We start from the raw sequence: 14,278 nt of genomic DNA on the forward strand, positions 1-14,278 counted from the left end.
AGCAGAAGAGCACAAAGGAAAAAAAACACAAAAGAAATAGATGACTAAATAATGTGCACAAGCAAACAAAAGTAATCTGTCTCTGTCTCCCGTGTAGAATGGCTACACACCACTGCACATCGCGGCTAAGAAGAACCAGATGGAGATAGCCACCACCCTGCTGGAGTACGGCGCGTCCACCAATGGAGTGACGCGTCAGGGCATCACCCCGCTACACCTGGCCTCGCAGGACGGCAACGTGGACATCGTGACCCTGCTGCTAGCTAGAGATGCCAGCATCGACCTCGCCAATAAGGTACATGGATGGAGGGCCACTTCTGTTTGTCCGTGTGTTGCCTACTTTTTACGTCGCACCACGGTGACGCTTGCCGGCAAGAGCCGATCTTCAAGCCAACAGCGTGTCACATGGCAGCGTATTCTTAGCTTGAGGATCTGTTCTTGTCGGCAAAAAATTGAGCTTCTGCCTGTGTGTGAGATGATGTTTCTGATGGAGGATCATTTGGATACTCATGAGATGCTGCTATTAACATGGACAATACAATATCTTCATTTACCTCACTGTCTCTTCCCCCCAGTCTGGTCTGACTCCGCTCCACCTGGCTGCCCAGGAGGATAAAGTGAACGTCGCTGAGGTCTTGGTGAACCAGGGGGCTGCGGTGGACCCTGAGACTAAGGTACGTACAGCTAGTCACAGTACTGACGCCATGCAGAATCAGCTCCTCCAACAAAGTATTTTCACACATACATGTCATTTGTCTTGGTAATTCCCTAACTAATGTTGACACAAAGACAAAGCAACAGTTTTTTTTATTTTTATATAAATAACAAATCGACCTAGACCTAGACCACACATTTGGTGGATAGTGACGTACACATACATCCATTACAATCATTTTGCACTCAACTAGTATGACAACTAAGGTTGTGATAAGGGCCTGTCTAAGTGCCCTGGTATAGGCAGGTCTGGCTCCCTGTTACTATTTACACAATCAAGGCATGATCAGGAGTATTGCTCAACATGTCACATAAATTCAGAGAATTTACAGGATATTGCACTTGTGGGTGTAGACCGTTACATAGGGGATAGAAGGGGGAAGTAATGCTTGTCACGTGTCTTTGATGGTGTCATACATCTCTCTCCTCAGTTGGGTTACACTCCTCTTCACGTGGCCTGTCACTATGGCAACATCAAGATGGTCAACTTCCTGCTACAAAACCAGGCTAAGGTCAACGCCAAGACCAAGGTAACTGTCGCGTGCGTGCGTGCGTGCGTGCGTGCGTGTGTGGGTGGGGGGGGGGATTTGTGAACATGATTGTGCACATGTTTCTGAGGTTGTTCGCATTAATATTTTGAATGTTTCATGCGCTTTATGTTTAAAATTACTAGTTGTTTTACAGTTACACAGTTACAGTTTTGCAGTTGCATTTGCTGTATTGTGATATTTATTGTTATTATCTCCCCCTCTCTTGGGGTCCCCTCCACTCAATACATGTTTTTGTTTTTTTTCCTGAAACAGCGCGAGACCTTCGATATTAGAATATTTGAATATTCATTGATCCAGAAAAAAGAGTAGATGTGCTTCCCTTTTCCAGTTTTTCTTTTTACGTTGGAAAACCATGTTTATTTTTACATACTTTCAAACGTGTCTGGAGAAGGACTTTCCAAACCTCTCTCATTATGACTCAATCATTCCCTCCCTTTAACTCTCCCTCTCTTTCTTTCTTTCTTTCTTTCTCTCTCTCTCTCTCTCTCTCTCTCTCTCTCTCTCTCTCTCTCTCTCTCTCTCTCTCTCTCTCTCTCTCTCTCTACAGAACGGTTACACTCCTCTCCACCAGGCGGCACAACAGGGACACACTCACATCATCAACCTACTGCTACAGCATGGAGCAAATCCAAATGAACTCACTGTTGTTAGTACACGCACACACAAAGTTGTGCAATTGCACTTTGCACAGTTGTCATACATGTTCTCAATGTTTCCCAACATACATTCTGTCAAACATAAAATAGCCTTTGAGTAAAGCTATCTTTAACATATTCAATTCCTCCCAGTGGTAAGTGTCTCAAATAATGACCTTGGCTAACGGTGGTGTTTTCCTTTGTGTAGAACGGTAACAGTGCGCTGTCCATCGCCAAGAGGCTGGGCTACATCTCTGTCGTGGACACACTGAAGGTGGTGACAGAGGAGACTTTGACGACTATGGTGAGTTCACTGGCACTGTGAGACTCTGGAAACCCAGCATGTCATTTGTGATGAGCCGTGACCCGCTCTCAGTCTGCCCAGAGGTTGCATGTCATCATCATCATCCGTTTTTACTTCTGGAGACCTGCCTCCTCAGGAGACTTGGCTCAGATCGGCGTTAGGAACGCCGATTGAAAGGCGTGTGCTCTAACCGCTACACTAGTATGAGTTTGTAAATAGAAAACCTCAGCTTCCCTATTTCCCTTGTACCTTCCCTAGTGGACCATAGAGCCCTGGGGGATTCTGGTCAAAGTATAAATGATGGTTTAAAGCATCATTTCTCTCCTTTTGACAGTCTGTGACCGAGAAGCACAGGATGAACGTTCCAGAGACCATGAATGAAGTTCTGGACATGTCCGACGACGAAGGTAAAATGATTCCATCGGTCATTTTTTTTTTTTTTTTTAAATCAGCTGAAACGTTACGTTGCAAAGAGCACAAAATGCAGAACCTCAGCACCCATCGTGGTCTAAGGTATTCTGCTCAACGAGTGAGTAGGCTACTGTAGTTTAAAGTGTGTAAAATCAACTCACAGGCTGACTGGGGACCAGTTTTTTACAAGAACAGCTTCTACCTTCTCCGCTTAATCCCAAGCATCCCAAACATCCTATCCCAGCGCTGGTACCACGAGTGCCAAACATCCCCTTTTTTTGGTCAAGAAACCAGATGTTGTTATGTAGACCTGAATGGTTTCAACAGATGACCCACCCAACTTACATTTTCCCATCTCCATAACCTCATCTATGATCATGAACATGACTGGAGTTTCATTTTGAATCAACACTTTAAAAAAATGAATATAAGAATTAATGAATTAACACTAACTCTTACAAAAAGGTTGACCAGGCTAAAATGAAATACGGTTTGGAATGAAACCCCTCTCATCCTCATTCTCATTCTGATTGTTTTTTTATATGATTTGATCTTGATTTCTCAAGGTATATGATTTTTCCCCATCCTTTATTTTCCTCTAATCCCTCTCTTCCATCCTGGCACAGTCCGTAGAACCAATGTCCCTGAAATGCTCATGGAGGACTATTTCTCTGATGTGGAAGAAGGTATTTTTTCATTTTCATCATTCTTTTTCTTTTAACTTCAATCATTCATTCCTTCTTTTCCTTTTCCTTTTTTGTTTGTGCATCATCCTTTGTGATTTCTCTTTTTCTCTTCAGTTGTTTTTCTTTTTTTTTTTTTACTAATCCACATCTTTCATTTGATGCAAAATCAGGAAAGTAATTTTGTTATTGAGAATGATGGTTGAGAAAGCTGAGAGGGACACAGACAGTAGGACAGCAGAGAGAGAGAGAGACAATGTAGTGTAGACCAGTGGTTCTCAACCTTTTCAGGCTGTGACCCCCCGAAATAATCATATCTGAACTGGGGACCCCCCAAACCTGATAAGCACATGGAATGTAGGAGTTGGGGCATTCAGTTTAGTTTGACTCGGTTCCACTGATAAATATTGTGAAAATAGCTGATCTACAAGCCTCGTAACGCTTGTAGAGCTTGTAGATCGACTGTTTTCACAAATGTTGCCTCTTTCTTATATTATTTGACAATTTGGCCAATGTTTGACCAGTTTTTATAGTATAGTACTATAGTTTGTTTATTACTTTTGATGCAGTAATGGTCTTTTTCTTTTCTTTACTTTTCTATATGTTGAGGTATTAAAAAGGTCTTAAAATTCCTTAAATTGTCACTTCACTGTCATCTGGGGACCCTCCCAAAATCATGTGAGGACCCCCCTGGGGGTCCCGACCCCCAGATTGAGAAACACTGGTGTAGACAGACAGTAGGAAAGCTGTTTCCACTAAACAGCCTTTTTTTCTTGTAGCTTGTTTCCTCCTCTGGTTCTTCACCAGCACCCAATCTCCCAGCTGCATGTCATGCAATACTCCTCCTCCCTATGGCTCCGGAAGAGCTGCTTTCACCCTGGGTTTCTGTTGATTGGAGTATTCACTGTCAACAGTATTCATCCCTTCCTCGTTACCAAATATGTCATGGAGTAGGAAAGCTGAGATGAAGACGGTGTGAGAGAGACAGACAATAAGCTAAGAGTGAGACAACATAGGAGACAAAGACAGCAGGAGAGCAGTGTATGGGGAGACAGACAGTGCATGGAATATGCATTTGTCCTGGTTGCCGTGGTTACCGTCTGCGTATGGTATTGCCGAGCGTGTAACACATTTCTTTTCATTCGCTCTTTCGGACTCTACAAAGACACACACACACACACACACACACACACACACACACACACACACACCCGCGCGTGTTTGCGCGCAAGCACTTGTCACTGCTTGTAGTACCACACAGGCAAACATAGCATCCGCTGTGTGTGTGTGTGTGTGTGTGTGTGTGTGTGTGTGTGTGTGTGTGTGTGTGTGTGTGTGTGTGTGTGCGTGTGCGTGTGTGTGCGTGTGCGTGTGTGCGTGTGTGTGTACTTATTGCACTCTCTCTTTGAGTGTCTCTAAGCCTTCATTTTGGTCGAACTTAATTTTCTCACACTTAATGAGAAGGAGGGAGGGTAGGAGATGGAAAGAAAGACAGACAGACAGACAGACAGACAGACAGACAGACAGACAGAATTGAAGCCGTCTTCCAATCTGGATAGACCAAACAAATCTGTTTTGGGCTGCCTGTCTTAACATAATAGCCTTTGTGTTTGAACAGAGATGGATGTGGAGAACATCTGCATCAGCTACTCTTGTAAGTCTCAAACCGTGGTTTTGACTAACCGCGCTAACCAAGTGTGCAGTGATAACCAAAACTGATATAAACTGCTTGTGTGTTTAGGGGTGCTGCTGTGCATGTGTGTGTGGCTATATGTGTGCCATGTGTTGCTCTGTTTGTGCACATTTCTATGTACATGAAGGTTTTGTGTGGTGTTGTCAACACTCGAATGAGTGGCGTGTGTATCTTTAATTGTAATGGATTTAACGAGTACACCCCATGCCTGCATGCATAGAATCACCCACGCGCGCGTGCACGCGTGCGCGTGCGCGCACACACACACACACACACACACACACACACACACACACACACACACACACACACACACACACACACACACACACACACACACATACACATACACATACACATTCCAGGTGGAAAAAAAGAACATTTGACATCTACAACAACACACACAGTCATTATCTAGGCTATATTAAGACTGGCCAAAGTGTTGTCCATTGGCCAAATGCATTCCTTTACAAGCTATTCTTGGCTTTCCAAACTATTTTCAGCCTTGTAAAGTAGAGTACAATAGACCTGAGTTGATATATGTGTTGTTGCAATATGGGTTCCACCAACCATTTTACATTTTTCTGTTAGTCAAGTCCAGGTAAAAAAAAAAATATATAGTAAATTGTAGACAAAATATTGACATTTTCCATACATCTGAAAAAAATCTGTTAAAAATAGCAAAGTAACAAATACACAAAATTTAGCATGAATGACAGTATACGTAATATGTACAATTGTGTGTATGTACAAGTGTTCGTGTGTGTGTGTGTGTGTGTGTGGGTGGGGGGGGGTATAAGCCCCATGCCAAAGGGTTTGTGTACCCCTGAACTAAATATAGTCTGACACTTCTACTTCATCTTGCAGCAGCAACGTGGCAATGAGCAGGCCACCTGCTACTTTGAATGCGCTGCCAAACGTCTTCAATCCATGCAAGTGATGTATTGACGTGATTTGACACCAGTGGTTCAGTGAACTCTGTTTTGCTTGCAAACTCAACAAAACGGCTAAAAGGGGGAAATGCCAGTTTATTAACGACTATAACATACCACAGGGTGTCTGCGGGTCCTATAAAAGTTGGTGAAATGTCTTGAATTATGTTTTATTTATACCAGTGTTAAATACTGCTATGTTTAAGTCTTAATTTCCATCCCGGCGGTCCAAGGTGGGTTCTAATAACCAGTGGTGTTAGCAGTAACCAAGTACATTTACTTTAGACTGTACTTAAGATGTTGACACATTTGGAAAATAATGAGCACTTTGACTTTTGGTACTTTGATTGATTGAATACTTACAGAAATGTAATCAGCACGTGGTACACTCATACATTAAGACTAAAAGGATAACACGAAAAAGTCCCGGGGACTTGTTTCCACGGTGGTCCTATGTAAAGTTAAAGTATATCTTGATGCCAATACTTTTGTACTTTCACTCAAGTAACATTTTGAGTACAGGCCCTTTACTTTAACATAATTATATATTTGTGATAATGCTTCTTTTACTTAAGTCAAAGATCTGAGTACTTCTTACACCACATAGGCAATGTACTGTACATAAGTCTGTTGTTGCACTGTTGCCTCACCGCTGCCCTCTACTGGAGGAACAGTTTTGGAAAGGCTGTGTGTATCAATGTAGGATACATGCAGGACAGAGCGATAGAACCAGAGTAACCACATTTAGACGGCTGTGGAGACAGAAAGAGGACACATTTTCTGAAAAAGAGATTCGACAGTGGACACAAAAAAAGGGAACACAGCTGAGCATTTGCAGACACACACAAGTAAGGTTAGAGTCAAATAGACATTGAGATAATTGAAAAGGAAAGACCTTTATACAGGTAAACAGACAGAGCAGATCTAGATCAGCCAGGTCTAGAACGGTGGTTATCAAAGTGGGGTCCCCAGCTGAATGTGTTAATACAGCATCACAATAATTTAAATACAGCATCACAATGATTTTACCACTTTATCCATTTATACGTTTTCTATAAAAAAAATAGCAGATAATATACAAGTCAATTTGTGCCACGCTGCAAGCTTGTACATCTGCTACATCTGCTATAATTTGAAAATCTCGAAAAAGTTTTTGAATAACTTTGAATTTTTGAAACCACAAATCTTCTCCTCTGGGGGTCCCTGGCACAAAACATTTTCAGATGGGGTTCCACGGCAAAATCACATATTAACTTATGGGTCCTTGACATGAAGAACCAGTGGTCTAGATCTACGGAGGCTACAGTAGAAGCTGCCCAACAAGTAGGAATCACACCCCCAGCTGCTATTCTTGTCCAGCAGTTAGTTCTAGGTGTCCTCCCTCACACACACACACACACACACACACACACACGCGCGCATACACACACACACACACACACACACACACACACACACACACACACACACACACACACACACACACACACACACACACACACACACACACACACACACACGTGTGTGCACGCGCGCACAGTGTATAAACTTAAGTTTGAGCACAAAGCCTAGGCGGGAGAAAGTTGATCTGTTAGTGTGAGCATGGACAAAAAGAGAGAGAGAGAGTGACAGTGTTTTGTACATGTTGCGGTGGGGAGTAGGGTGTGTAAGGGATGAGTTACTGCTATTTTAGTACACTGGAAATGGCAGATCTACAAGCTCACAATGAGTTGCATCGCAACACATTGTGAGCTTGTAGATCGTCTATTTTTCACTAGTTTGGGTCCTGGGGAGACTGTCAAGTTTCCCCTTTGGGTCTCGAGTTAAAAAGTTTGGGAACCCCTGGTGAATTGTACGTGTTGGGGTGGGGATAGGGTGTTCAAGGACTGGAAATAGCAGATCTAGAGAGGGAGAGACGCTGACAATAATAGAGAGAGTGCATGCCTGTGAGAGTGTGTGTATGTGTGCGTAAGCGTGAGAGAGAATGTGTGTACATGAGAGTGAGAGAGTGCATGGGAGTCAGAGTGAGACAGCGTATGAGAGAGAGAGTGAGTGACCCTGTGTGAGTTGCATGTGTGAAAGAGTGAAAGGGAGAGCGAGAGATTTTAGACGGCACGAGTGGATTGAAGAGAGAGAAAGAGAGACACCGAGTCTGTATTGACAGATTGAGCGAGAGCCTTTACAGGCCAAGAGAGAAAGTTCAAGTTTTAGAGAGACGAGAGAGAGAGAGAGAGAGAGAGAGAGAGAGAGAGAGACCACGGATGAAGTGTTGCACGAGAGGAGGTGAGTTTTAGGTTCTGTTGCTTGCGGTTCAGTTCAGCTCCATCTAAGCAGAGATGAGGGGGGATTACAGAGAGAGAGAGAGAGAGAGCGCTTTGGTTCTGAATGGAAACTCTTGGCTTGGAATGTTGCCAGATGGGATCCGTAAATGCGTGTGTGTGTGTGTGTGTGTGTGTGTGTGTGTGTGTGTGTGTGTGTGTGTGTGTGTGCGTGTGTGTGTGTGTGTGTGTGTGTGTGTGTGTGTGTGTGTGTGTGTGTGTGTGTGTGTGTGTGTGTGTGTGTGTGAGAGAGTAGGGGGAGGGGCGGTAGCAGCAGGAGTTGAGGGGACAGGGTTGGTAGAGGAGTGGGAGGTGGCGGCTGTAGTGTGTGTGTGTGTGTGTGTGTGTGTGTGTGTGTGTGTGGGGTGGGGGGGGCTTTGCTTTGTGGTCAATGGAATGCATTTCTTTTCTTTCATTCTCTCCTCTCTCCGCCCGCATGCACTTGCTCTTACCCCCCCCCCACACACACACTTTTTTCAAGCCCTCTCTTTCTTTTCTCTTTCAAGCCTGCATGTTTGCTGGTTCAACAGTAACGTACGGTCTCTACCTCTGAGGGGAGAATGTGTGACACTGTTACAGTACTGCACTGTAGTGTGATATTTGGATTTTTTTAACCGCTCTCTTTTTTAATTGCACTAAGAAGAGATCAAAGTGAGGCATTGCTGCTGTCACGTGAATTTTGTGTGAACTTTTTATTTTCTTATTTTTTGGGGTTTCCTGGAATTACTACACGTGTTGAGTAAGTTTAAAGAACTTCACTTTTAAGCGTTATTCTTTTAAGAAGAAGGGAGTTTTTTGCCAACTATGGGCACTTAAATGTTATGTAGAAACCACATTAGTGGTGGAGTCTTGTTTAAAAGAACATACATTTAGAACACAGCAACAGATATGGTACATTAATGCTATTTTTTCAATACACATACAGTAGGTATATTTTACAGATGAGTTGACATTATTCTAAATATGGTATGACAATGAACACTATTGTGAATGTAAACCGCTGTGTATTGTGTAAGTCACTCTCTAAAGACACTTGCTAGCACTTAATGCTTCATTAAATAAATTAATCAAAAGTGCAACATTATCTACATGTGAGAGTTCCATCCAGCAACATGTGGCTTCTGTTCCTGACCCTCCTTAGTCAGTTGCCACTTATTCTGTGAGTGACTTGAGACACAGTGACAAAGATTAGCCGTGTGTGTGTGTGTGTGTGTGTGTGTGTGTGTGTGTGTGTGTGTGTGTGTGTGTGCGTGTGCGTGTGCGTGTGTTTGTGTTGTTGGGTGAGGTGAGGTCTAGGGCCACAAAATGGAAAAGAGCCTCTAGGCCTGGGAGTCATTGATTTGTCTGCAGCAGAGAGAGGGAGAGAGAGAGAATTGAATAGCCAGTTAGTCTGTTCAACCTGTTCCCTCTGAGCACAAACAAGGGAGATGAGAGAACAAACTGAGATGTCTGAGGGGAAGTTGATCAGAAATGGACGGACAGACCACGAGCAAATGAGAAAGAGCTGGACTGGTGAGAAATGTAGCAATTGCGAGTCAAAGGGAAAGAGATGAGACAAGAGAGAGGGAGACCAGGACTGTGTGTGTGTGTGTGTGTGTGTGTGTGTGTGTGTGTGTGTGTGTGTGTGTGTGTGTGTGTGTGTGCGTGTGCGTGTGTGTGTGTGTGCGTGTGCATGCGTGTGTGTGTAGGGGTGATGGACGGATTCAAACAGAGGTGGTGAGTGTGTGTGTAAGTGTGGCTGGTCTAATACTCCTGTATGTGTGTGTGTGTGTGTGTGTGTGTGTGCGTGTGTGTTGTGAACCTCCAGGTGAGGATGCCATGACGGGGGACACAGACAAGTACCTAGCCCCCCAGGACCTGCGTGAGCTGGGGGATGACTCACTCCCGCAAGAGGGCTACATGGGATTCAGCATCGGAGCTCGTTCCCAGAGGTAAGATACTCTATGCACTGGGCTGCTCTAATTCCCAATGCCATATACAGTATAGTAGATATATTTTGATCGATGATATTCAATATTGTCAGTATCTTGGCATATATATATTCAATATTTGTATTGTATCTTTTAACAGTGTATGGGCAACATTATTTACCACAATTGTCTCCTCCCTAATAAGTTATCTAAAAGCAATGACAAATAAATACATGATAAACACAGAGGCACATTGTTGGATTAAATCCTTAAGGAATTTAAATCATAGACATGACTAAGAAATATCAAATTTATATATAGATAAATAGATCAATTCAACATTACAAGGAAATTATAGGAGAGCACCTGCTTATTCCAGTTCATTTTAACAAAAAGAAATGTGTCATTCCTGTTGGAGACGGCCAAATTGAATGAACTGACTTATCTTGTGAATTGCATAGTTTTAATTTAGGTTTAGGTTTTTATTTAAATCTGTGTCATCATTACAAGGGGATGAAGCATAATCTTGACTCAAACACTAAGGTGGATGGGATGTACAGTATGTCATAATTCATGTTAAGAAAGCGATGGGTGTGAGAAAATCAGCCCCCTACTGTCCTCAGTCAGCCCCTGTCACCCTGCTGCTAGAAAGCTACTGTAGCTTGGCTGCTATTACTAGCTAATGGTTAACATGCAGCGTTTCAGCATCCTGAGGGCTTTTTCCCCTTTTAAAGCTCTATAACAATTCTGGGCTAATAGTGGGGGCTTTCTGTTTTATAAACTTCCTTCAAGTAGGATGCCAAAGAATGCAGGGACATCCATAAGTATGTACTGTATGAATCTTTCTCCACCTATAGTTTCCCCCTGACTATTGGGCAGGGCGTGGGCTGCTCCCTTTACTCTTCGAAAGTTTGCTCAGCTCAATACAGAGACAGAAATACTGACACTACGTCTGACCCAAAGAAAGGGAGGGTGTTTTTTATTGAATATCTGAGCAATGACACACATGTACACTGAGCCACAGGAAATTAGAAACACGTTCGATTCCGTGGCCCCGGGGTCTGCGGTCAGACGAGTGCCTGATTTGTTTGAGTGGGAGGTCATGGTGGTTGGCGAGGGGGTTGCGTTGTGTTGGTCTTTCAAAGCCAAGCTTGGTTCAATCAATCAGTGATTCGGTGCAAGGATGGATGTATTTCAGGCCACTCAGCATGTGGATTGTCTGCAGATTTTGAAAAGTGCATAATAGTTTTCAGTTGTACATTTTGTTATGAAATAGATTCCTTTAGCCATTCATGGTAATGAATTTGGAATGAATTGTGATTTGTGATTTCATCCAAAGTGAACTGACCCCTAACCTTGGTTCTATGTCAATGTGGGACTCCGTGTCCATTTCTTCTTCTCTCTCCCGTCCTGTCTCCCTCTCTTCTCTCCTTTTTTCTTTCTCTCTGTTTTGAGGTTTGCTGCCCTTTTGAGCTTTTCTTTCAGGTCATTAGTTGTTTTTAACTGCCAATAGCTTTGTCCATTTGGAACATGTATCACAACGGTGAATTAAACCTCAGGCTAATTTATAGTGTCATTCAAAAGAAAGGGCACATTTCATGAAGTCTCATGAAAATAGATCATTTTTTTCACGCAAAACTAGAGGCTTCTAACACGATGTAACACAGAGGGCATCAGAATGGTTCTCAACCATTCCTTTCTGCTACAGCATCTCTTCTCTCTGCTCCTCGTCTCTTCCCCAATCCTCTGATGTTTCATAATTCTTTTGTTTTTGTTTATGTCCTTCTCTCATGTCCGTTGCTACCGTTAGTCCCAAAGTCGGGTAAGGCTAAAGGCATGAAGGAGCATCCTGTATCCCACCCCACCACCTGTCCCAGACCCCATTCCCCCAGTTTCTATCATCTTGCCTTGATTTGTAACCCATGTGTCTCAATTTATTTGACTACTAACGTTTTGAGTTCGGAGAAAGTTTGACAAGTTCGTTTTTGAACAAGTTTCTTTCATGCATTTGGTTGTGTTTGATGTTTGATGTGAACAGCAGTTTTTGTGTTGTACTGTGGTCTTACTGTTTTTGTTTTTTACTGTAAGTTCCCTGTTAACTATTTTTTTATGTTTCACGTTGGTCATTTTACTTCAAAATAGGGCCTTGTGCTTTTTGATAGCGCGTATAGCCTGTTGCATTCAGTTATTTGAATTGTTATTTGTGCTTGGGTTGTTTCTTGAGTTGAACTGTGGAGAGTCATGTCTTTTTTATGATTTTGTTAGTCTCTCTGTGGAGCTTTTCATCACAAATCTTCCAGGGACCTGAACTATTAATTTATTAGATGTCATAAGGATTACCTAATACACTATGAGGAATTGGGGAATTCCAAAATATTCCCAAATACAAAGTAGTGTCTTGCTTAAAAAATGTGTAGATAGATCTGAAGAGATCTCCTTCAGTTCAATGATCTGTCGAGGATTGAGTGTTACATTGAGTGTAACATTGAGTGTTGTTGAATGATGTGAGAAACCTAATGTCACTTTTAAGTACCATAATAATAATAATTTCCCCCTTTTGCCACATGGGTTGACATCCCATTTAGTAACAGATCTTTTTATAGCCTGATATACTTGTCCACAGTAAAGTAAACAGGGACATGTATCCTGTACACTGCATAGCATTGCATAGCAGTGCATAGTAGAAATCCTACTCTCATTCCATACGCTTCACTCGGGACAGACAAAGTGTTCTGGGAATCTCAAAAATAGATGACCACACACACACACACACACACACACAGGGCCGTGTTTATGCACAGGCAATGTAGGCACATGCCTATGTCTTGTCGGAGGGGGGGCCGAAAAATGCCCCCCAAAAAAAAAAAAAAAAAAAATTAAAAAGTTTTTTTTTTTTTTTTTTTTAATCAAATAACATAAGCCTAACCTAACCCTAACCCTAACCCTAAAACCGAAATAAAGTAACAAAGAAACGCCCAAAAACGGCCACAATCCGCGAAATAACCGCAAAATTTCGCGCGCGCGCATGGGTCGCGCACATGCACGCGCGCTGCGCGCGTGCATGTGCGCTGGGGGGGGGGGGGGCCCGAAAACTGTCCGTTGCCTAGTGCGCATTTTGACATTAATACGGCCCTGCACACACACACACACACACACACACACACACACACACACACACACACACACACACACACACACACACACACACACACACACACACACACACACATAATAGCTACAGTACCACGGGAAGAGCAATAACCAAAGTCATATTCTTTCACTTGTATTGTCAATTTAACAGCACAATATATTAGTTGGTAGTTTGCCCAGGGGCATGCCCCCCCCCCCCATGTTGCAGTTTAATGGGCACTGAATAATTGGTTCAATATCAGTGATCTTGTTTAGCACAAAGAGTCCTGGCACAATATTGGTTGATGAGTCACAGTGGAGACGCAGGCCTCAAACATTCATCCCATATCATTGCTGAAGAATGCTTTTATTTGCCTCACAAAACATACATTTTCTTTCTCTCTCGGTGCCCCTACAAAATCAGTTCGAAGACATACTTTTCCACAAAGAGTCAGAATCAGAGTATTATACCACATCAAACAAGGAGTTCAAAGTAAAGATGGTTACCATTTTGACTTTGGGTCTTTCTTGTTTAACATCTAAAGCCACAATCTGTAATAACTTTTATGTCCTACCCGGGATTCGATCCTGCACAAGGGACCACATTTCTACCACTCTTCCATGACATAATCCCTGCTGAGCGAGGGGAGATATTATGCTTATGAGTTTAAGGCAGTACTCCTTGTCAACGAGTAGGTTGACTCCAGGGTCTAAATTTCGCAATGGAAGAGTGACCACTGACGCTGTGCAGTGATAAATAGCATTTTATTGATTAAAATAAGTTCCAGATTGGAGCTTTAAGTTTCTTCCAGTATGTCTTAACGTTTTACCAGTTAGCTGGTAATTATTTGACCTTGTTATTCAACATTCTGTTTTAATTGCTCCCATCACATTTTTAACCTGTTAAAAGAATGACTAACGTATACGGGAACATGACTTGCCTTACATTACTGTGCTTCTCTAAGACACGCTGCTTCACACAGGCTTATAAGCCTGTC

At 42.7% G+C, this 14,278-nt stretch overlaps 1 protein-coding gene across 6 annotated transcripts in view; it reads left to right on the plus strand.

Moving 5' to 3' along the window:
- The window catches only part of LOC311060627 (ankyrin-1-like), a 134,262-nt gene that overhangs the window by 71,441 nt on the left and 48,543 nt on the right, over positions 1–14,278 (plus strand). For 3 of the 6 annotated variants that reach the window (XM_084078865.1, XM_084078866.1, XM_084078867.1), the window contains 8 exons: positions 98–295; positions 576–674; positions 1,146–1,244; positions 1,813–1,911; positions 2,109–2,204; positions 2,539–2,611; positions 3,242–3,301; positions 10,049–10,172. In XM_084078865.1, the coding sequence (XP_083934991.1) occupies positions 98–295; positions 576–674; positions 1,146–1,244; positions 1,813–1,911; positions 2,109–2,204; positions 2,539–2,611; positions 3,242–3,301; positions 10,049–10,172 (848 nt within the window). Of the gene's footprint in view, positions 1–97; positions 296–575; positions 675–1,145; positions 1,245–1,812; positions 1,912–2,108; positions 2,205–2,538; positions 2,612–3,241; positions 3,302–4,916; positions 4,953–10,048; positions 10,173–14,278 lie in introns of all 6 variants that reach the window. The other 3 variants (XM_084078869.1, XM_084078868.1, XM_084078864.1) reach the window with 2 other exon arrangements.

Source organism: Gymnoscopelus microlampas (assembly GCF_963454915.1).
Source record: "Gymnoscopelus microlampas genome assembly, chromosome: 14".
NCBI classification, from domain to species: domain Eukaryota; kingdom Metazoa; phylum Chordata; class Actinopteri; order Myctophiformes; family Myctophidae; genus Gymnoscopelus; species Gymnoscopelus microlampas.